The 22,454-nt window shown below is 42.7% G+C and overlaps 2 protein-coding genes across 2 annotated transcripts; both read left to right on the top strand.

Annotated features, from left to right (window-relative positions):
- The first annotated feature begins 857 nt into the window (after positions 1-857).
- On the top strand, positions 858-6,120 carry cacng3a (calcium channel, voltage-dependent, gamma subunit 3a). The gene is made up of 4 exons (XM_026171522.1): positions 858-1,714; positions 3,396-3,479; positions 3,580-3,720; positions 4,415-6,120. Exons 1-4 carry the CDS (start codon positions 1,504-1,506, stop codon positions 4,978-4,980), a joined length of 1,002 nt encoding a protein of 333 aa, XP_026027307.1. The 5' UTR covers positions 858-1,503; the 3' UTR covers positions 4,981-6,120.
- A 3,736-nt stretch (positions 6,121-9,856) lies between these two features.
- LOC113024424 (E3 ubiquitin-protein ligase RBBP6-like) lies at positions 9,857-22,050 on the top strand. The gene is made up of 21 exons (XM_026171521.1): positions 9,857-10,071; positions 10,506-10,605; positions 10,750-10,789; positions 13,219-13,260; positions 13,388-13,476; positions 13,595-13,691; positions 13,839-13,981; positions 14,101-14,273; positions 14,379-14,482; positions 14,576-14,970; positions 15,054-15,117; positions 15,253-15,310; positions 15,405-15,486; positions 15,572-15,898; positions 16,074-16,169; positions 16,306-17,920; positions 18,012-18,346; positions 18,503-18,775; positions 18,893-18,963; positions 19,079-19,166; positions 19,777-22,050. Exons 1-21 carry the CDS (start codon positions 9,906-9,908, stop codon positions 20,753-20,755), a joined length of 5,337 nt encoding a protein of 1,778 aa, XP_026027306.1. The 5' UTR covers positions 9,857-9,905; the 3' UTR covers positions 20,756-22,050.
- The last annotated feature ends 404 nt before the right edge of the window (positions 22,051-22,454 follow it).

Here is a 22,454-nt window from a genome sequence, read left to right as displayed (position 1 = left end):
AAAAGTGACAGTTTGTGCTCTTCTTTTTACCATGACTGTAACAATGACCAAGACTTTATATAAGAGATGAATTTAGATCCTAAATTTGAAAGGAGGCGGTGACTCCTGTCATTGCGTAAATCTCATATTTTAGTCACAATATAAAATGGAAAACACATCAAATGTTTGAATTGAGAAAATTTGCTGTTAAAATTTTGATTGCAACAACATGTCTCAGAGGAGTTGGGGAATGAAAAGTAAGTGGTTCTAAAAGGAAATATTTTGCAGTTAATTGGGTTAACTGGAAACAGGTCAGTAAGACTATTGGGTATGAAAAGGAAACGGTAGAGAGGAAGAGTTTCTCAGATCTAAAGATGGGTAGAGGTTCAATCTGCAAAGAGTTTCAGAACGTTCCTCAGTGAACGGTTGTGAAGACTTAGACTTATTTCATCATCTATATTTCATAATATCATCAAAAGAGTCCGAGAATCTGGAGGAAATCTTGCTGTGTGCAGGAGACAAGGCAGAAAATCGATATTGGATGCCTGTGATCTTTGAGCCCTCAAGCAGCACTGAAATCAAAACAGGAATGACATTAAAATCACTGCATGGGCTCAGGAACACTTCCTGAAAGCGACATCTGTGAACACAGTTCATTTTATAATCCAGTAATGCTGCTTAAAGCTCAATCATACAAAGAAGAAGCCACATGTGAGCATGATCCAGAAACGTCTCCATCTTTTCTGAACCGATACTCACTTAAAATGCACTGAGGCAAAGTGGAAAACCGTTCTCTGGTCAGATTAATCAAAATTTGCTAATTTTTGTATTTTTTCAAAAACATGGATGTTGCATCCTACAGGCTAAAGAGGAGAGAGACCAAAGAAGCTCTGCTGTAGTGTTCACGGGCACTTATCTCCACTTTAAGACTGAATTTAAAATGTAAAGTTGCCTTTTTGCAGTTCTAAATTGAAGTGTTTTTAGGCTGAGTTAAAGGTTTTATTGTGTCTTTGCCAGAAAATAATGCGCACTACTTTCTGCTCTCTTGCTGCTCTCCATGGTGCTGACCTGGTGGACTATGAACTGGTTTGCATGAGGCCTGTGCTATTCTTAGTGACAGGGACACACACACACACGGACAAATGCACACACACATACAATCAGACAGGCGGGGTCATTCTGCAGACTGAGCCCGTGCAGAGTTGGGCTACAACAAACTAGAACGAGTCGAGAAACATGCCGCTGATGCCATTTTCTCCAGACTACTTTCCTCTATCATTTCCTCCAACTTTCAGCGCCGTTTCTTTACTTGTTCTGCACAGCCAACAAGATGACATCAAGCTTCTGTGCCTTTAACATGGAAACATCTTTGTGAACAAAGTTTTATAGTTTAGAGGAAAATGGGGCGGCAGAAGATGTGCTCGGAGTTTCCTTCCTGGATCAACTCAAAGATCAGACACAGAGGGAAAGTTTTGAACAACCTCTAAACTCTGCCAGACTCGGTCCTCAGAGGGAGGAGGAGACATGAGGGTGTTTAACCGGGGTGTGCTGATGCTTCTGACCACAGCAGGGGCTTTCTGTGCCTTCAGCCTCATGACCATCGCCGTGGGAACGGACTATTGGCTGTACTCCCGAGGGGTGTGCCGCTCTAAGACCCTGAGCGACAACGAGACGGTCCGCAAGAACGAAGAGGTCCTGACCCACTCCGGTCTGTGGAGGACCTGCTGCACAGAGGGTGGGAGTCACACTACACCTGCATGTGGTTTCACATTAGAAGCTTATAAAACAGCCCAGAGTGAAACACAACAAAAATGGTCAATCTAAACATAGTAAATATGCACTATGGTGTGTTTATGTGACTATGACTTGTTAATCTAATAAATTAAATAGGATATAAATGGGCAACTCAATATTAAATAGCAATAACACTGTCGGTTCTTACAAGCAGGTCTCTAACGGGCTGAATATATAAACAAAGCTGTGCATCATGTTTCTCTATCGGGTGATAATTGCTACATCGATAAATCATACAACAGCAGCTACATAGTAATACTATTACAGACCTGAAAATGTTCTGCACTCAACAGTTGAGTGGAGTATTTATATTCTGTATCACGAAAAGTAGAAATCCGACATAAAAATACCCTGTTATAGTGATTGTAACTATAAATATGTGACTAATATGTAAAAACTATTTTTTACTTGCACTGTGCAGATGATTTTGATTGTTTGCTGGTGTCATGAGGACACATCTTAAAGAAGACTATAGAGAAGGTTTAGTCCTGGCTATATGATGGATAGAAATTACATTTTTAATTATTCATTTCTCTTTAATAGCACTACCAATACTTCTCTCACCCTATATCCTTGGTTCTGTTTTGCTTTGCTAAGTTTCTGAATGAAGAGAAAATGCTTGGCTTTTCGATTTCCTTCCCACTTCCCTTGCATCCCCTCCCTCTGCTGCTGCCCCTGCCGCCTGTAAAACCAAGCCAACCTAAAAAAGGTTTAATGGAGAGGAAACAGAGCATGCAGAGGTCATCAGTGCTTTAACAGTCTGGTGTGACTGCGTGTTGGTCAGTTTGCCTGCATTGCAAAAAAAAGCCATAAACAGGCAGATAGATGAAGATAATCGTGATGCACGAAAAAAGCGCTCAGAGACAAATTTGTTGTTGAGCCAGATGGAGACAGATGATCTGATCTCTTGTTTCTAATGTGACAATAATTTGAATAACTTTACACCTCACATCTTTTCTCTCAGCCCTATTCGCCGCAGCTTATCTGTTGTTAATGAATGAGTTTTGTTTTGGTAACCATGGGGACCGAGCCACATCATCGATACTGGTCAATCAGGGCGGGCTCACAGGGACACATTTGTCAATACGATCCTGTGTGCGCAAATACTAAAAGGCATCTCGCGGCCAAAGGTTACAAAGGCTGATGTTTGTATTTCCAGGCATCATTATAATGCATCAGAGCCTTCACAGCTTACGAGGGTTATTATCTGTCTGTGCCATATACAGTAGCGTTGAGCGATAGTGGAATATTTGTCTTTTCACTTGAGACAAGCTAAAACTAAAAGTGATCACATGACATGAGTGAGTGTGGACAGCCACTGCAACACTGTGTCCTCCAGGTTTAAAATCTGATAGGCTGAACAAGTGAAGCCATAAAGTGACTCTTTGGGCATGCTCATAACTCACAAGCACAATATAAACACAGTAAAGGGCCACAAGAGGGCACTGATTCATGTTAAACGGTTAGAAGGTGGACAGGTTGAGTAAAAACCGACCTGAGAAGATACCTGTGCATATTTTACATTTGCATCAAGTACAGAAGAAGAGGGAGACAGGGGAAAATGACAAAGCTGAGCAACTTTTGTTACAAAATGATGTAATTGTCTGATTTTCTGTTTTCAGGGACATTTCGGGGTGTTTGCAAGGACATCGATCACTTTCCTGACGATGCAGACTACGAGCAGGACGCTGCTGAATACTTACTGCGTGGGTCTCAAATAATTGCATGAACTTTTAACAGCTGTGATGACAGTGTGAGGTATTTGCGTGGTGTCTTAATACCCTCGTTCTCCTGTCCTCTGCACAGGAGCGGTACGAGCCTCCAGCCTCTTCCCCATCCTCAGTGTGGGGTTATTATTTCTTGGGGGTGTCTGCGTAGCTGCCAGCGAGTTCTACAAGTCACGCTATAATGTCATTCTCACTGCGGGTATACTCTTTGTCTCTGCAGGTCAGACACACAGAGTTGTTTCAGCAGCATGATTATTATTGTGGCTCTTCATTCAGTCCCTTATTAATTCTGAAACACAGAATTAAAAGCTTTTTGTCAGTGATGTTAGATTTTATGTATACCCCCCCCCCCCTTTTTTTTTTACTGTTATTAATTATGTTTTTCTATGTTAGTCTTTCTGGTATTTTATCTTTTTTTTTCTTTTTAAAAAAAAAGTATTTTCTTCAGGTGTTTTAATGGTTGTACTTTCTTGTTGTATGGAGGATCAAAAGGGCCAAAAATAAATAATGATTGAACGACTCAATAATTCTCTATCATTAAATTCATCAAAAGTAATATTAACAGCAAAAGGAAATAAAAAATTTTTTTTAAAAACACAATAAAATAAAAATAATGGAAATAAATGGAAATTCATTTAAAGGTAACAAAAATACAAAAAAATAAGAAAATCAAATAGAAACAAGAATTGGTATCATATTTAATTACTTATTGTATTTATTCAGCATTTTTTAACCATTATTGTTATTTCTGGTGCATTTAACTGGTGTCTTTAATTTTTTTTAATTTAACTAATTAAATTTACATTTTTGCACTTTTAGTCCTCCATAGCATGTAGCGTGTCAGTCAACTGCAAAAATTCCTCTACAAATAAACATCTGACTGACCCTCTTCATCTCTATGAACACTACTGCAGGTCTCAGTAACATCATTGGCATCATTGTGTACATATCAGCCAACTCAGGTGACCCCAGCCAGAGCGACAACAAGAAGAGCTACTCCTACGGCTGGTCCTTTTATTTCGGAGCTCTGTCCTTTGTGCTGGCTGAGATGGTGGGCGTCCTGGCAGTGCATGTGTTCATAGAAAAACACAGACAGTTGCGCACTAAGGGCCGGCCTTCGCTCATGAAGCCGCCCATCTCTCGAAGCTCATCGTATTACCGCAACCGTTACTATCAGAACCGCAGCCGCCGGTACAGTTACAGGAGCAACCACAGCGCAGGGGACCCGCACTCCTTCCGAGCATCACTCAGCCGTGACCGGGAGCCGTCCATCTCCGCTGAATCTAAAGTCACCACCATGGCAGGTTTGCCGAAACCAGTGTCAGTGGGCTCAGAGTTCATGCTCTACGCTTTAACCTCGCCTCTCAAAAACAGTAAGATAGACATGGCTGTAGATCATTTAACAGCTGCAGCTGCTCACAACAACACAGAGATGCTGCCTGGAAACTGCGCTTCCAACAGGAGGACCACACCTGTCTAAGAAGAGAGTCCCTGTAAGGCTGAACGTTAGTCGGAGGAGAATAAGCTTTCTCATGTTCTTGCTTGCAAAAGAGAGACATTGTAGACAAGTGCAGGGCTTAGCCTGCCAAATATTTTTTTATGAACTCTTCAGTCAAGAAATAGTGGGAAAACTGCCATTACAATCTCCCAGAGTCAGTCCAACAGTCCAACACCAGGATATAACTTGGGGTGCAATCAGAAAGTCCAGTTACTCCAACCATTAAAAGCAGAAACCATGTCTGGTTTAAATTTAGCCAATCTCCCCTTCAAGTCTGCTCCTTCTGCAGCTCTGGAATTAAATGGGCGGTGCATTATGTGGTTCAGTGGTTTGCACAGAAAAAGGTCCTGGGTTTGAATCCACTGGCTGGGGCCTTTCTCTGCGGAGTTTGCATGTTGTCCCTGTGACTCTGAGTGCTCACGTTTCCTCCAACAGTCCAAAGATGTGCATGTTAAATTCTGATTTGTCAGTCTCTCTGTGTTACCCCCTGTGGCAGATTAGCAACCTGTTCATGGTCTCCTCAAACTCTTGCCCCATGACAAGCTGAATAGGCTCCACCAGTGCAAGGAACAGTTTGGAGTGAAAGTTCCCCACATGAAGGCAGTGCATCGGATTAGAATGATAGTTATTTCTTAAGATATTTGCAGGGGCTTGCACTAATTCAGAATGAAATCCGGGATGAGAACTTCAGTGCGAAGCTCTACTCTAGAACCTGAAAGCGTCCAATAGAGTATATCTGGTGGAATCAACCTGAACTGGTTGCTTCCAGTCTTCAATCTGCAACTAGCTGCAACTTTTTCATTTTTCACATAATTATATATAAGCTAAGGTGTCAGCATTTTGACATGGTGGAGGAGATCCAACATGCACTGTTGAAAGAAAAGTTGAAGTGGTCAGAACAGGGCGTGCAGGGAAGGGTTTAAAATAGGAGCTGTAGGCTTGCAGCACTGCCCAAAGACATGCCCTAATGGGGAAGATGTGTCACATTTAAATCAGGTTATGGTTCACAAGCTGGCACCGCAGAACTTAACGATTGCATCTCCTGATGAAACAAAGCAAGAAAATAAAGCTGTTTGAGATGTTGAAATCAGAGAGACCTTGTCGTTTTTTACTGGAACAATTTTAAAAATGGTCCATCGATGATTTAAATAGTTGCAGAATGTTGTGCAGTTAATTCACTTATCGTTTCAGTTCAAGCAACCAGCTGATCTGTATATTTGACACTCGGAGGAAAAATCAAAGCAAACAAAAACTGAACTTTTAAAAAATAGATTTGTCTCAGTTTTTGTGAGTGTGTGTGTAGTAATAGTCAGTCAGAGAGAGAGACAGAAAGGGAGAGGTGCCCGTGAGGAAATAGAAACATTTACAGAAAATACAAAACGCATGAAAGCAACTGAGAATGAATGAATGAATGTCCTGTTCCTGTAGCCTCATTTTTTGTGGACCTATTGCAGAAGATCGAAACCCCATTAAGTGCATTCGAACTCTCTCTGTCTCTCCATGTGTCTAATTGTGTGGCTGAGTGAGTTTTTGTAGCATGTGAGCGTGCATAAGCCCACTGAAAGGGTCTGCCCTCATGGTTATGCCACTTTCTATATGCCTTAAAGAAAGCTTCAAAACTCACATCACAAAAGGTGCTTTTTTAAAATTGTACAGGACATCTCAGTTTCTGGCATCTGGCATTTGCAAGAGAAACTAAGAGAATATTCAAACACAACCCAGCACAGAAGCAAAGGTTTGAACAATACTGATAAACAAAAACAGTTTATCAAAAAAAGGTGACCTCTCCTGTGCTGAGTAATATCAGGGCCTTATTGTGCCTGAACATGCATGAATTAGCTCCGTTACATCTGATGGCAGGGCAGCACAAACAGACACACGTCTGAGAAACCTCAGGTGTTACCATGGCAGCAACGGGATTCAGGCTAGAATTCAAGGTAGGTTATGAATACGCTCACACAAGAAATTACCTGAAAGCACAACTGACTACTTCGGCTACTGTTTCAGCTCCACAAGCTATTTATCGCTACTACACTGCACAGAGTCTACTGTCCAAGGATCCATATGGAAGTATTTAAGTAGTATTTCAAATATTTTTACTAAAAGTAAAAAAAAAAAAGTGCAAACAAAGGATTCAAACTAATGCCTCAAACAGACTGGAGCCTCTAATCAGAAAGCTTCAATATGATTTAGTTACTAAGCAAACAAAAGTTAAGTTAATGAATAAATTACCAGCAGAGACCAGCCTGCAGTGTCTGAAAGGAGAATGGTGAAGCCAAAGAGACTGATAACATCAGGCCAGCTAACATCAAGATTTACATTTCTTGGGCAATACTCTACAGAAATCATGGTAAAAAAGGTCAAGAGTCAAGAATGGACAAGAATCTATTGAAAATTTCAGCAGACCAATTTTTATATATAACTGTTGAAGTGAGAGCCGAGTAGGCTTAATATTATAGCTGGATTGGTTGGTTTTGTCTGCTGATTAAATTAAACGAAACAACAAGTTTGATCACAATCTGTAAAACCAAAGGAGTGCGCTAAAAGTCACTAAAATGTTTGGCATATCAAAAGAACTGACAAACCAACTTTTTTTTTTCCTACTACTTTTCTCTGAGGAGGTGCACTCGAGGCTCTTAATTAAAGAATGGGTTATAAATAGAGCAGCAAGCTTTGTGAAGCCGTTGCTTTTCTCTCATTGAAATGGGAACTTTCAGTCACTACTATATTAAGATCACAACTTGCTGTGAGGTATGTGTAATATGTTTCAGTTTCCTTCAGACTTTACAACAACATCCCAAAAATGTCACCACTGGCCTTTCCTCTTTAACACTAGCATTCGTATCAGGACATCATTGGTTATTTATGAAGACCTGAAGCACAAAAACATTTCTACTGTGTTTTACAGGAAATGGGATGAATCAGCAAAATAAAGGTACTGCTTAAAGTCATCAGGATCTGATATTTTTCCACCACTGAAGAAACAAAACAAATACAATGAATAAATTTAAAAAAAATTCCCAGGCAAAGGTAAATCTAAATTAAAGGGTTATTTTTGCAAAATGTCAAGCAAGGTATCTTAAAATTAGAGGTACAAACTTTAAAAGAAATCTCTGAAACATCTCCTTGCTGCATAGAATATATTGTATAAAACAATACTTTACAGTTTTATACAATAAAGACAAAAACAACTGATTCTCGAGAGGATGGATGGTAAAGTGGTAAAGAGTTTCAAGTTCATATTACATTATTTAATATTATTTCTAACAAATTAATTGTACAGTGTAAGGGTGTGACTTTTTTTAGTGACTGAAACAGGTTTCCATACACATATGAAATGGTTATTTTGTTTTAAATGACATTGGTTTAAAATGAATTTAAATACATGTAATATAACCAAAATGTATATTAATTATCAATAAAACTTTAGTGCACTAATGTATAATTGCCATGAACTAACAATCAGTTAAAGTTACAATTTAAAACACAAAATCCATCCATCTACAAATACCAGTTGCCCAGCATCCAGCCATCTTTATTGTCCCGTCTTCCTCCCCTCACTCCTAACTCAGGTGACCGATTCGGCCAGAGATTTCTTCCTGTTAAATTGACTTTTTCCTTTCCACTGTCCAAGTGTTTGTTCATAGGGGGTAGTGTGATTGTTGTTGTTTTGGGGTTTTATATATTATTTTTGGTGTCTTTCTTTATCTTAAAATATAAAGTGTCTTGAGACGACAGGCTCTTGTGAAATAGCGCAATATTACGAAAATTAAATGATTAGTGCACAGATATTGTGGGGTTTCACTCAGTTAACTTTTTTGAGCAATAAAAGCTGAGGGTGGCAGTAAAATGCAACGCCGCAGCTGCCACTTTTCATTGCCTCAAAGAAGAAGCAGACACTGGCGACATCCGGTTCCGTCCAGCGCCATTTTGATGAAACAGCGAGGAGACGATCGTCTGGGATCAGCGACATGGATTTAATGGATTTACACTGAAGAATCATCCGGATTCAAAACTTTATTTTCTGTGGTGGGACATAACCGTGGAGTGAAGAGGAACCTTTTCGTCCTGACTGCAGACGGTGGATTTTTGCCCCAAAGTTTAGCGTGACACCATTGTCAGCAATAGCAGCGTTAGCCGTTAGCTTTTGTTAGGCCTGCTTTCATGTTGTGTTGAGTTGCGTTAGCTAATCTCGAGGTGTCGCATGTTAGCCTTGACATTAGCTTAACATTTACACGGAACATTTCGATTTAAGATTAACCTTTTCGGAGGGGTCTAAACAGTAGTGTGACTCCTGTGGACTGGCCGTGGAGCATTTCACGCAGTTTTGTGGACTTTTTGTGGAGCTCGGTGGTGTTTTGTTTCTATAAATTACAAACTGTACCGAAAAGGCAAAACACTACCGCGAGGACTGGGGAAGCCCCAGGCCCGCTGCTAGCTGCAGTGCGGCTGACCGGGTTTTCCAGCAAGGACAATTCACGACGGACTTGACCTCATTTACCCATGTAACATATTCACACTGTGCTGCATGGACTCTTTTGGATTTGGTGGCACCTTGTTGTATTTTCTTGGACTTTAAAGAACTGAAGAGGCACACGGCGCCGCTCCATGGCGCTTTGGCCTCGCTGCTCGATTATTTTTCATTTCCAGTAATAATGACTGTGTCGTCATCTGCGAGCTCAACCTTTTCCCCATATTAGTCCTTTCTTTGTCCAGTGTTTCAGCGAATAATACAGAAGGTTTACCCATTAAAGTCACCAGATTTAGCCTCCTGTGTTCAGTGTTGACGCTTTCATTTTGTTATACCAGGCCTGTGTTTTTTTTTTTTTTCTTTGTTCTTAACTTGATAAGTGCTTAGACTTGTTTAAAAAAAAAAGAGAGAGAGAAATCCAAACAAAACAAAAAAAATGTCGTGTGTTCACTATAAGTTTTCTTCCAAACTGGACTATAATACAGTCACTTTCGATGGGCTGCATATCACTCTCAGCGAGCTTAAAAGGCAGATTATGGCCCGGGAACGGCTCAAGGCCACAGACTGCGACCTGCAGATCACCAATGCGCAGACTCGAGAAGGTACGCCATGAGCTGACTCTTTACATTATGGGAGAAGCATAATCAGATACTTTGGGAAGAGGCAGCGCATGATATCTACGTATAGGGCTTTTGCTGGGAAAACACAAACAGGGCTAGAATATGTACAAATCCATTGGGATCTACAACATGCCTCCTAATAATTTCTTTAAAACAGTTTGACATTCTAGGATTTACTTTATTTGTCCCAAGCAGTTTCATGTACACTGAACCTCCAATCTAATATTTGAGAACGAGCTTTTAATGTCTATTTTTATAAAGGCTTTGTCATTATTTAGTGCTTATTTTAACTGTCACAGCTATTCAGCCTTAGTTGAAGCCCTGGGATCGCATAAGCTGTAAATACTGGGATTTTTCTGTATTTCATAAATATTTTGTAAACTCATTGGATTTCTGTTCTGTGTGGTGTTTCACAGAATACACAGACGATGAAGCCCACATCCCAAAACACTCGTCTGTGATCGTCCGCCGCACCCCGATTGGTGGAGTAAAACCTGCTGGCAGGACGTTCATTGTGTATGTATACATAAAATCTAACGTTGCAGCCTGAGTCATGATTACAGTGTAGTCACCAGTGGATTTTAAATGATAGAGAAATCTCTAGGTTATGTTTGTTCCTTTTGTGCCAGTAGCTTACTACTTTTTTTCTGTTTTCCGCAGAGATCGTTCTGACACAGCTGTGGTGGGACCTCCTAGACCCGTATGTAAAACAAAACCCAAAAACAACACACTCTCCTTCCTCACCCCTCTGTCTCTCTCTCGCCCCCTTCTTTCTGGCTTTAGTCACCTTTCTCAAGAACATCCTGTCAACAATGATAAAGTTGTATCTTCTGTTCACTGTGTGTTGGCTACATTTGTGTTGAGCTTTCGACCTCTGTGTGTTATTTGATGTCTTTTTTTGAGGGTTTCCTGGAGTCACTAAGGTTAAAGTAGTTTGTTGTTTCTCTCTAAAAACCCGGGTTGTCTGCCTTTTTTTTTTATTTTGAAATGAACAAATTAAAAGTACACTGTGTGAATGAGATGAGGCCGCTAAGAGAAACAACAGACTAGCCACCATGTTTTTGTAATGCTCTGAACTGAAACTGTTGATAATTAACATGGCAAGCAATTTAAACTGTTAATGACTGTATTTCATAATGAAATGGTTATGTAGCCTGATTTATGCCAGGCAAATGTTTTGAAGGGGTTTGTAAAAGGAAGTATGGTATTTTTGTATTCATAATACATTGTCATTTATTTTCTGTGAAAATATTTTCTGTGGTTTATAAACCCAAAGAAGGAAAGTGTGATTAATTTATATAAACTTATCTTACATAATGAGTGGAATAGATTTGCCACTGACTCTTATTCATTTTATGAGCTTAACCTGCTAAACATACACATTCTCAGATATTTTGTTAAGTCAAAACTTCTGTCATTTATTTTGTCCTGTACAATTTAATCATGAAGATGTTCTGTTCTGCACTGAATATGGACTGCACATAACCCTTAAACTTTGAAGGCTCGCATTTACATTGCTGTGCTGAGATACACTGAATCTAGCCAGATTCCTCAGTGCCTCTTGTGCAAGGAAACCAGTTCAAAGTGTGTTTTTGTTTGTTTTTTTGTTTGTTTTTTACAAAACTGTGGTTTTTTGGGGGGGATCATTACGAAGCTAGACCACACTGTGCTAAGACACAGTATCAGTAAATATCCTTCCATGGTTGCTGCAGTGCAAAGTATGCTGGTGTAGTGTGTCCTGTAAGCTGTAAGCTGCAGACCCTGTCAATAAAGTTGTTGAGTGGTTCAGTGTCAGAACCGCTTGCACCAGATCCCTGTGTGTTCCCTCCACAGCTTTCTGCAATACCCAGTGTTTCCTCTGAGCCTGCTTATCATGATGGATATCCCACCCTGCTGGCTTTTTTTGTTTACTAACATTTAGCCTTTATTACTTAAAAAAAGAAGAGAGATCAAATTTTTTTATGTGGGTGTAAAATGTGACCCTTTGTCCACTCTTGACAGAACCATCCCTCCTCCGCTTTCTGTCGTGACGTTGGTGGTGTTGTAGGGCTGTTAAAGGGAACAGGTTAAGAGAATAAGTGACAACAGCGGTTACTTCATTTTCCTTCCACCAGGCATTTTTTATTTCACCCACCCCCTCAACAGAAAGATCTCTACACTTGTGCCTTATCAGCTCTACATACTTGACAGCTTCCTGTGTCTGCATTTTTTTTTTTTTTTAATAGGTTGGCTCTGCTCCTTGCTAGCTCATTAGTTTACAGAAAGCATTCTTGAACTTTTTGATGAGTTTTGAATATTTGTGACAACTTCGTTTGACAAGCTTAAATCACTGTGCCCTAGTGAGGGGAAACTGCATACTTAAATTAAATGTCAAGTATTCCTTTGAGAAAATTGCCCTCTGCTACCCACTGCAGAAGAAGCTTTGGATATAGGATTTAGAGGGATGTGTTGGTAGTATTTGCTGATAAGCCCCAAATACTTAAGGAGGCGTGATGTGTTTAAGCAGAAGCTCTTGGACATTACCATAGTTAAAGGCTCGGAAGACTTGCATATGCTAAAGAACAGCAAAAGTAGATGTTTTTACAATTTTCTGTCTCGTCATGAGTTCTTAAACATGCGACTAAAGCGCACAATCTCATTTAAATTTTTTTGGTGCTGTAATACTTTTGTTGCTTTGCAAAGGCAGTAGATAATACATTCAGTATGGAGTTTGCATCACATCGCTGTGTGTTTTTTGGGTATTTGTATTTTACTCTATTCCCCCCCAAAGATCTCATCCATGTAAAAAATCTCTGAAAAGACACAAGCTTAGAGGCTTTCAGAGTATTAGTTTTTTTTCCTTCTAGATTTGCTGACTATTTAGAGGAGTTGGACTTAAAACGGCACGCACCACTTGTAATCCACGTGTTGATTTTTTTTATTTCTTTTGTTAATTGCTACTCGTGCATTACCTTTGTCAGGCACTTTGGAGGCTAAACAGAGGTGCTAATTTTGTTTGAAGAAACAAACGGAGGCTCTAAGGGATTGGTCACAGATGTGGTGGGGAACTGTCGGGGCTCTTGTCTTCCAGTGTGTCTAAAATCTATCATGTTAATACCTTTTAATATATGTGCTCTGATTCTCCTGCAGACGGACTCTTCTCCTTCATTGTCGTTCGCCCAACTTGCGAAGGTACTGTTTCTGTGTATGCTTGCTGTAACGCCAGAAAAGCTAAAAAGATGGGTTGTTTTTTTTTGGTTTTTTCTTGAGGGGTTGACATTGTTCTGATTCTTATATCTCTTCTAAATCAATGTTTTAGACTGCTAACCTGGTTGACGCAAATGCATCCGAGGAGGACAAGATTAAAGCCATGATGACTCAGTCGAATCACGAATATGATCCAATACAGTTAGTATACAATCGCCACACTTGAGCATCTAATTAAATTCAAAATGAAGCATGTAATGTGTATTTCAATTCATTGTCTAGCTGGGCGTGTGTTTAACTCTGTAACTTGTGCCTCCAGTTACTCCAAGAAGGCAGTCGGACCTCCACCTGCTCACTACACCTGCTTTCGTTGTGGAAAGGCCGGTCACTACATTCGACAGTGCCCCATGCTAATGGTAATTAACAGTATTGTTTGATCTTTGTCTGTGTTGCCATATTTTACAACATTGTTGTGTAACGTCTAAAAAAGTAACCGTCATGTTTTGGTTAATGTTAATATTTTTTGTTTTGGGTTTTCTTTTTTTGCCTTTTTACATTTTGAGGTTCAGGATAAAAGTGTGGAGGGTCCCAAGCCAGTACGAATTAGTAAGGGGATACCACAGAGCTTCATGGTGAAAGCAGAGCCAGGTGCCAAGGGAGCCATGTTAACCAGCACAGGAGAATACGCCATACCTGCTATAGATGCGTACGTGCCAATCACTGACATACGCCTACACATGGCGTTTCATATACACTTTATAGCACATTAAGTTATGTCTTAGTTGGTAATTATCCATATTGCTGGTGCATTTGTTTTGTTAACAGGGAAGCATACGCACAGGGAAAGAAGGAGCGCCCTCCATTTGTTCCACATGAACAGTCGTCATCTGAGGATGAAAACGATCCAATCCCTGACGAGCTCCTGTGTCCGATCTGCAATGACCTGATGACAGATGCCGTAGTCATACCTTGCTGTGGAAACAGCTACTGCGATGACTGTGAGTTCTCAAAATGTAGACGATAAAAAAAGATTTTAAGTGATTTTTTTTTTTTTTTGTGTGTGTGCGTGAGCTTTTGTCTAAATAAGATCCGTCTGTTTTCAGGTATTAGGACTGCCCTGTTGGACTCAGAGGAGCACATCTGCTTCACGTGCAAACAGTCAGATGTGTCACCTGATAATCTCATTGCCAACAAGTTTCTTCGACAGGTAGTGCTTTCAAACGTTTGCAGTCTGATGTGGTATTAGTTTAATTTGACTGTTTTTGTAAGTGCTGGATTATGTGTTTGCCTTCTTATGTAGGCTGTAAACAACTTTAAGAATGAGACAGGATACACCAAACATGGGCGCAAGCAGGCCCAACACACAGCTCCGCCTCCACCGCGGCCACAGCTGGTCAGGCCTCTGCACTCGAGACAGCAGGACCCGCTGCTGGCCAATGTCACTCAACCACCTCCTACAAATGTACCAACCACCACGGCCCCTCAAACACAGGCCCCACCTACTGCACCTGCTCCTTCTATTCCTTCTCCTGCACCACCTGCTGCGTCTACTCCACCGCCTGCTTCTCCTTCCCCTGCTGCTGCTTCTATTGTCGAGGAAAAAGAAGCTTCGCCAGTCCCTGCACCGGCTGTTGATCGCCGTTCTCCTATGCACTCGACCAACTCCACCGACCAGGGTGAACCACCCCCACCAGGGTAAGTTTACACTGAGATATTCCATGAAAAATTCAGTTCAAAGAAGCCTTTCTTGCCAGACACTGTCTCTATTTGTGTTTCAGGGAGACGCGTCCAGAACCTAAAGGGACAACTGATTCATCAGGACCCTCAGAAAGTGGCTCACAGGTGGGTCCTTCCTGAATAGTGACTTGTTTGCGAGGTTATGTTAGTTAGAGCACCAAAACATAGGTTTTTCATCATGTTAACCTTTTTTCTCTTTCTCTCTCTCTTTTTAAAAAAACCCCATAATTTCTCCCACAGAGCTACACTTTACCAGTGATTGGCCAACTGCCACCTACAAGACCATCTCATCAGTCAGGTCAGAAGATCAATTTATTCATTTAAGCAGATCTGATGAGCTTAAAGGGAAGACATTTGGCAACTAACAGCCTGCCTGCTCTCTGCTCTTTTAGGTCACCATTCACGGACAAATCACTCTCACAGAGTAGGAGCAGTAGCAGCACCAGCAGCAGCAGGCGGAGGTGGCAGACACTGGTAAATCTTGCTTATGCACTATGAACTGTGAAGTGTTTGTGATGTAACATCAGTTCTGTAAAGTCTTTTGTGTACATCTTTACAGGTACCGAAGTAGAGGAGAGCACCCCTCCAGTCGCCTGCACACAGCTCCACCTCCTGTACCTAGTCCTCAGGTGTACCCATCTCCAGCCCTGTATCCACCTCCACCTCAGGCTTACCCTCCTCCATACAGTGCTGGTCCTGGCCTTATTCCTCCTCCTGCTATGAGTTACCAGCCCCAGCCTGTTTATCCCCCTGGACCAACAGTTCTCAACCCCCCCTGGGTTCCCCCTGGTACCCAGCCCCCTCTAGTCCCTCTTCCACCCACCCTCCCACAGCCACCTCTCTGTAAGGAAGACTTCTACAGGCCAAGGCATCACAGACAGGACAAGTGAGTGGGTTCGTTTTGTTTTAGGGGTCTAACGACAGACTGTGGTGGCACATGTGAAAACCATGTAGCACCAGACATAACTCAGGATTGCAATTGTGAACAGTTATTTTATTTTGGAGTTTCACCACAAGAGACAACCTGGAATGTTTCTGAGTGTTTAATTTTGTTTACATAGGGTTACCTCCAAGCTGGATGAGTTCACTAAAGACTTCCACAAAGAGCTAATGAAATACCGAAATGCACCAAAGAGAAGAAAGCGATCTTACTCCAGGTATTTATTACATAACGAAACTTGTTTATGCACAAAGCTTTTAAAGGCATTTGTTGCATTTTTGCGTAATCCTTCTTTCAACCCTTCATTCACTCTGTTCATTCCTTCTTTTTCCTGCCCGACTCTCTTCTTCCAGGTCCAGGTCATTCAGTCGATCTCCATTTAGCCGCTCTCCTTACTCGCGCTCTCGGTCCAGATCAAGATCTAGATCCAGATCCAGGTCTTACTCTTATTCACCGAGCCGATCCCGCTCTCGTTCACGATCCCATGGCAGGTCCTATCCTCGCTCGCCTTATTCCAGACGTAACGGACGCAGTTATGGACGCTCACGGTCAAGGTCCCGATCTCGTTCGAGGTCTTATGGGTACCGTCGCTCTGGCTCACCACGATCTCCTCCCTCCTACCGGGGAGGAGGCTGGGAGGGGCCAGAAGGGCCTTACAGGTCTAGGTCACGATCTCGCTCCCCTGGGGCATACCGGAGCCGCAGCCCTGGCGGACGAAAGCTACCTCCACGCGAGCTACCACCATATGAACTGAAGGGTCCGAGTCCCGCAGGCCCCGAGCGCTTTGAAAGGGAAAGGCGCCAGTGGGAAAAGGAGTATGTAGACTGGTACAACAAATACTACAAAGAATACGATAGCCAACACCCTTCACTGCATCACAGAGGTCATGGCAGCAGAGACAGAGAGAGGGACAGATTGTCCCCTTTATCCAGAGATTACTCACCCCAGGGGAGAGGGAGAAGAGGGAGAGAGGAGAGAGCTGGTCCACCTCACCATCCCCCGTCCTCTTCCTCGTCAGGGACAAAGTCCAGCACTAAAGTCCTGAAAACAAAGAAGATAAAAAAGAAGAAAGCTGGAGAAGAACCAGAGGCGTCGCAACAGCCGGTGGACAGAGGCGATGCCACTCCGGTCAGAGACGAACCCATGGACGATGTACCGTCACACACAAAAACACCTCCCATCTCTTCAAGGCCTGCTGTTAACACTGCGTCATCTAAAGCCCCGCCCTCTAAGAGCACTGCTTCATCTGTTAAATCTTCAACCAAGTCTGCATCAAAAACTCAATCTGAAAAAACGAAGAAGGACAAAGTTCAGAAAGTAAAGCCTAAAGCAAAGACGGAGCCGGTCAAGGTAAAGCCGGACAAAATGAAGAAAAAGACCGGAGAAGGAGTTTTGGCAAAAAAGAAAGACCCCTCATCATCTTCCTCTTCCTCCTCAGCTGTTAAACCTTTAAAGAGTGTTAAAGCCAAACCAGAAGACACCCACAACTCGACTACCTCTAAAAAAGAAAAGGGTAAGAGCTCCGTTGTGAGGCCTTCACTTGTGAAGACCCCTCCACAGTCCTCCCATAACCAACCTCTGCCTCATCCCCCGCTTCATGACAGCCCCCGATCCAGCCATGACATGCGGGGAAGAAAAAATCTTCCACAGGGTGGTGGTCTCCTTCCTCACCCCCATCAACACGGTCTCCCACTCCTCCCCCGACCTTCATCCCCAGTGGACAACCGGAGGAGGATGGGAGAGGAGGGTCGCTCTTTACTTGGACCTCCTCCCGGAAAGCTGAGGAGAATAGATGGCCTAGGAGGTGGAGTGGATATCATGTCCCACTCGCATTTGCCTCATCAGCCCCCACTCCACAGACTCCCACCTTCCTCTGACAGGCCTGGTATCCTTCCGCATCCAGGGAGCCGCGAGCTTGGCCGGGGTGAAACGGATCGAGCAGCCATCAGACCTCTAATGGACCTTCAGGTAGGTCCTCAGAAACTTTTGTTAAACGTATTTTTCCTACTGATTTCCCCTAATTTAACTCCGTTTGAACATTTTGTTTTTGCATCTGCAGGTTAAGCCAGTAAGAATAATCAAGTTGAACAGAGATATGGGGAGAAGAGGCAGCACTGAGGCAGCGGCCTTGGATGAAACTTCATCTGGTCACGAAAAGAACGCCTCAATCTCAGAGCGATCAGCTGGCACAAGCATTTCTGAAGCAGACCGGCACAGTAGTGCAGCAGAAGTAGCTAGAAGAAAAGAGCGCTCTGCATCTGCGGAGAGGGGAGTCTCCAGAGAGAGACCTGGCAGTGGCGGAGAGGGGCAGCACATCTCAGACAGAGAGCAGGACAGAAGCTCTGGAGTGGACAGAGAGCGAGAGAGGTCTGGTTCAGACAGAGAGCGAGAGAGGTCTGGTTCAGACAGAGAGCGAGAGAGGTCTGGTTCAGACAGAGAGCGAGAGAGGTCTGGTTCAGACAGAGAGCGAGAGAGGTCTGGTTCAGACAGAGAGCGAGAGAGGTCTGGTTCAGACAGAGAGCGAGAGAGGTCTGGTTTAGACAGAGACAGAGGTCAGGGGTCTGACAGAGACCGAGACAAGGACAGAATCGCCCAAAAGGTGGCGGTTGCATCGGAGAGAGACACGGAGGGTGAGAGGGCGTCGAAGGCAGAACGAAAAAACTCAGGCGGCGCGAGCGGGGGAGGCAGATCTGTCAGCCTGGATAAAATGACGATCGGAGAGAAGTCTGCCATCACGAGGAGACAGGCAGACCATCAGGAGAAACCAAGAGCATCTTCTAAGGAGAAGGGCGAGGGCTCAGAAAGAGCCGCTAAACCTGACAGGTCACTACATTTGCTTTTCTGCTTCTCCTTATCCATGACTGAAAGACGCGATGATACATTTGTTCTGTCTGTAAACACAGTTGTTAATAGTTGTAATTATATTCTCTAATTACCCAGGAGTGCGTCCAAGGACAGAACAGAGAGGAGCGTTCCCTCTGGAGAGAAACCAGCTGCTGCTCGCAGAGAAGGTAATTTGAAGCACGAGTCGAGTGTATGGCAGGAAATGATAACTTTGATTTTGTGTCTTGCTATCTAATTACACATTCATTGAACCTTTCCTCTTTCCTCTCACCTCCGTGGAAGCGGTCAAAGACGTTCAGGAGGCTGCTGTAAAGAGCAAACCCAGGATCAGCCGAAAGGCTCTGACAGGCCACATTACAAGCTCCACTAAGTGAGTGCCTTTTCTTTTTTTTTCTCCTTATACAGCCTTTAATTTTCACTTCAAAATGTTATGTAGTTTATTTACTTTGTTCCACTCTTCATTTTATGCGTCTGATATTTGCATCTTTAAGTTGTTTCCATTAGGATGGCACGAGAATTTAAATTGTTTCTATCTGTTTCTGTCAGCGGTTCATTAGCAACAGAAGAGGAGTTTGAAAAACGTAATCAGTCTAAAGCTGTTTATTTGGGAGGGCTAGGAAAACTCATTATTTTAGTGTTGCCAAAGCAAAGTAATGAGTTCAGTGGCACAGTGAAACTCACATTGAATTACATGACTTGTGTAGTTGTGTAATTTTTGTTTTTGTTCTTTGTAAAAATACATTAGACACAAAATATCTTAGGATTAGGGTCTAATTATTGATAGTTATTCAATTTTTTTTTTAATTTTGTGGACATAAAAATTAATTTAAGGTGAAGCAAGTATAAACTGTTGTTGCAGCTCAAGTTTGATAGAAAAGTGTTTCCCAAAGAAAATTGTACTATTGTCTAAACTGTGGTGTCGTATCTGCTCGTATTGAGATGTTTAAGCTTTTCTAAAAACTTGTTTTTCCTTACAAAAGGTCGTCTCATGAAACAAAGCAGGACTCGGAGAAAGACCAGAAGACTTTGCCTTCGAAACCTGCAGAACAGCCTCCACCGAGCCCCCTAAAAACCCGTGCACGCAGCCCGAGCTTGAGCCCGGTGCTCAGCCCGGCCAGGGAGGAACCGCTCATTCAGCCTCCTCCCCGCTCCAAGTGGGAGAGGGAAGATGACGAAGAAGGCCAGGAAAATGAGCTTAGTGTAACCAAGGAGCCTTCCCCAGTGCTGCAGAGGCCTCGAGGTAGAGAGCTGCAGCAGGAAGCACCTAAGCCTATTAGGACTGAAACCCGGGATGCTACAAGAGAAGAGAGGAAAGGAGCAGTGAAGGAGGAGAAGAAGGGAAGAGCCACAAGGGAAGAGGGTAAGGGTGGTAGGACGGGCCAGACAAACTTGGACAAATCAACCAAAATTAAAATCGTGAGGGAAGAGGGGAGAGGAGTGAGAGAAGAAGGAAGAGCTTCTGCAAGAGAAGAGGAGCGGCGAGGTGGAGGAAGAGAGGAAGGGCGAGTAGCTCCAGGGAAGGAGGAGAGAGCAGCAGAAGTCAGAGGTGGAGGAGGGCGAGAGGAAAGTCGGGCCCCCGAGCCCAGGAGACAGCGTTTGTGCTCCGACCTCGGCCGCGAGACAGACGAGGCAGCTTTCGTGCCCGACTACAGCGAAGGCGAAGGTTCTGAGCCTGAGAGAGGGCGAAGCGGCAGCGCCAGTCTGTCCCTCAGCCAGCGCTCCCACAGCCCCACCCCAAGTAACCACAGCGGCTCAGCCACCACCACGACAGACAAGAAGAAGAAGAAACACAAGAAAGTTAAAAGGCACAAAAAGCACAAGAAACGCAGCAGCCAGGACAAAGAGGCAGAACACAAGAAGCACAAGCACAAGAAAAAGAAACGCAAAAAGAACAAAGACAAAGATGGGGAGGAGGATGAAGAGGGCAGAGAGAAAGGCTCTGCATTAACAGAGGCATAACTCAAAGCTGCAAGGAGATTAGGACGTAAAGATAACGGCTAACACTGGCATCCTGCTACAAGGAAACTGATAAATGTCAGCTGTTCTGATGCTTCCTGTCTCTGCAGCTCTCCACGGTACCCTTGTTCCTGTAATGCAGAAAGACTGCAGCTGAGGTCTCTTCAATATTCAATGTGAACGTCTTTGCAGACTCTGGGCCGGGGAACAACTGGGCAGCGACGCTGTGCTGTTGTGGTCAAACTAGAGCTGCAGGACTCTGACGTGAACTGCTATGCTATGAATAACACAAACTGTGCTCAGGGATGTGATTTCTTTTTGGCAGAGGAGGAACTGCAGATTATCTGCCTCTGATTCATTTGTAAATATAGATTAACTCTTGCTTTATGTAATAAATTCTCCTCAGTTTGTTTTGCTCACATCCCTGTGTGCTATTCAGGACTTAAATGTGAAACTCTTCACTCCTTTGAGGGCTGTCTTTCTGGAGAACGCTGCCAGCACATTTTAGCTCATTAACCATGAAATCGTATACGCTATTATCATTGTTTTTTCTTCCTTTTTGGCAATTGTTGGTTCAGTTCATGCCGGTATATTTTTTTCTTCTTTTTTTTTTTCTCTCTCTTTTTTTTTTTTTTTTTTTGTGATGAATAATTTCCAAGAAAGGCAACGGAAAATTTCTGAACAGGCAAACCAAGTAAGGTTAATGTTATGCTGGTTGATTTGTCTTATTGAACGTGACATAAAATCTGATTGCTACCTGGTAAATTATGAAACTCTGGAAATTTGTGATTAATGGGCTAAAATGAGAAATTACTAATGTGGTCCTTGAAGTTGAAGCAGACTTTTATGCGTTCATGTTACACTGGATTGTATAAGATGTTTATAATACTGACAGATCAGTCAGCATGTTTCTGTTCCAAAGGTTTAGTAGCTAGCACATTGTCAGTGAGCGAATGTGTGTGTGCTGTTGCGAAAGTGAAATGTGATGGAAGTTGAACAAATTGGAGGACAAGACTTCTTACAAAAGATTTTTTTTTTTATTAAAATGTTTTGACCTCATTAAAATCCCCAAGTTGTGTTTTTTGTTTGTTTCTTGGTGTTTGAAATCTCAGTTGCTTTATGTGCTTCTAATGACTGTAGAAAACATGGATGACCTGACAGCTCCAGAAAAATGAAGCCAAAGCGTCTCTGTGGCTACCTGCTGTCTGGCTGCAGTATAGTTTCATAAGTACTGCCCTCTCCATGTTAGTGGATGGGACTAGAGTCAAAATAAAGGCAGTGCTCCTCAGTTAAATTTTCCCAAGAATGCTTTCTGTCGTTATTCATAGTTCTTATAGCTGATTTGGGTTGAAAAAGTCATGTTTTTAATTGGGTAGCAATGTTATGATTGACAGCTGAGTAGGCCCACTCGCAGGAGGAGAAGGTGCCAACTCCAAAATTGTGATTGTTTGAAACTTGTTCAGTAAACTGTACTGACCATCAACAGGGCCCTGATGGATAGTTGCAGTTTAAGTTAAGACTGTTTCCTAAGCTAATGCAGGCTGCAGGTTGAGTGATGCGGATGCTGTACCAGTCCATCATGGTGAAGAGAAAGCTGAGTGAAAAAGTGAAGCTCTTGATTTCCGGGTTGCTCTATGTCCCTACCCTCACCTATGGTCACGAGCTTTGGGTAGTGACTAAAAGAACCAGATCACAGATACAA

Source organism: Astatotilapia calliptera, chromosome 6, assembly GCF_900246225.1.
Source record: "Astatotilapia calliptera chromosome 6, fAstCal1.2, whole genome shotgun sequence".
NCBI classification, from domain to species: Eukaryota; Metazoa; Chordata; class Actinopteri; order Cichliformes; family Cichlidae; genus Astatotilapia; species Astatotilapia calliptera.
Note: the sequence above shows the minus strand (reverse complement) of the source record. Positions and strands in the feature narration are given on the sequence as shown.

What these genes read in the sequence shown, in the direction of transcription:
- cacng3a (XM_026171522.1), top strand. Translation starts at nt 1,504, where the DNA reads ATGAGGGTGTTTAACCGGGGTGTGCTGATGCTTCTGACCACAGCAGGG. An exon ending in GAGGACCTGCTGCACAGAGG is followed by an intron (nt 1,715 to 3,395) that starts GTGGGAGTCACA and finishes TTCTGTTTTCAG; the next exon opens with GGACATTTCGGGGTGTTTGC. An exon ending in CGCTGCTGAATACTTACTGC is followed by an intron (nt 3,480 to 3,579) that starts GTGGGTCTCAAA and finishes TCCTCTGCACAG; the next exon opens with GAGCGGTACGAGCCTCCAGC.
- LOC113024424 (XM_026171521.1), top strand. Translation starts at nt 9,906, where the DNA reads ATGTCGTGTGTTCACTATAAGTTTTCTTCCAAACTGGACTATAATACA. An exon ending in CGTTCGCCCAACTTGCGAAG is followed by an intron (nt 13,261 to 13,387) that starts GTACTGTTTCTG and finishes TCAATGTTTTAG; the next exon opens with ACTGCTAACCTGGTTGACGC. An exon ending in TCAGACAGAGAGCGAGAGAG is followed by an intron (nt 18,347 to 18,502) that starts GTCTGGTTCAGA and finishes AGACAGAGACAG; the next exon opens with AGGTCAGGGGTCTGACAGAG.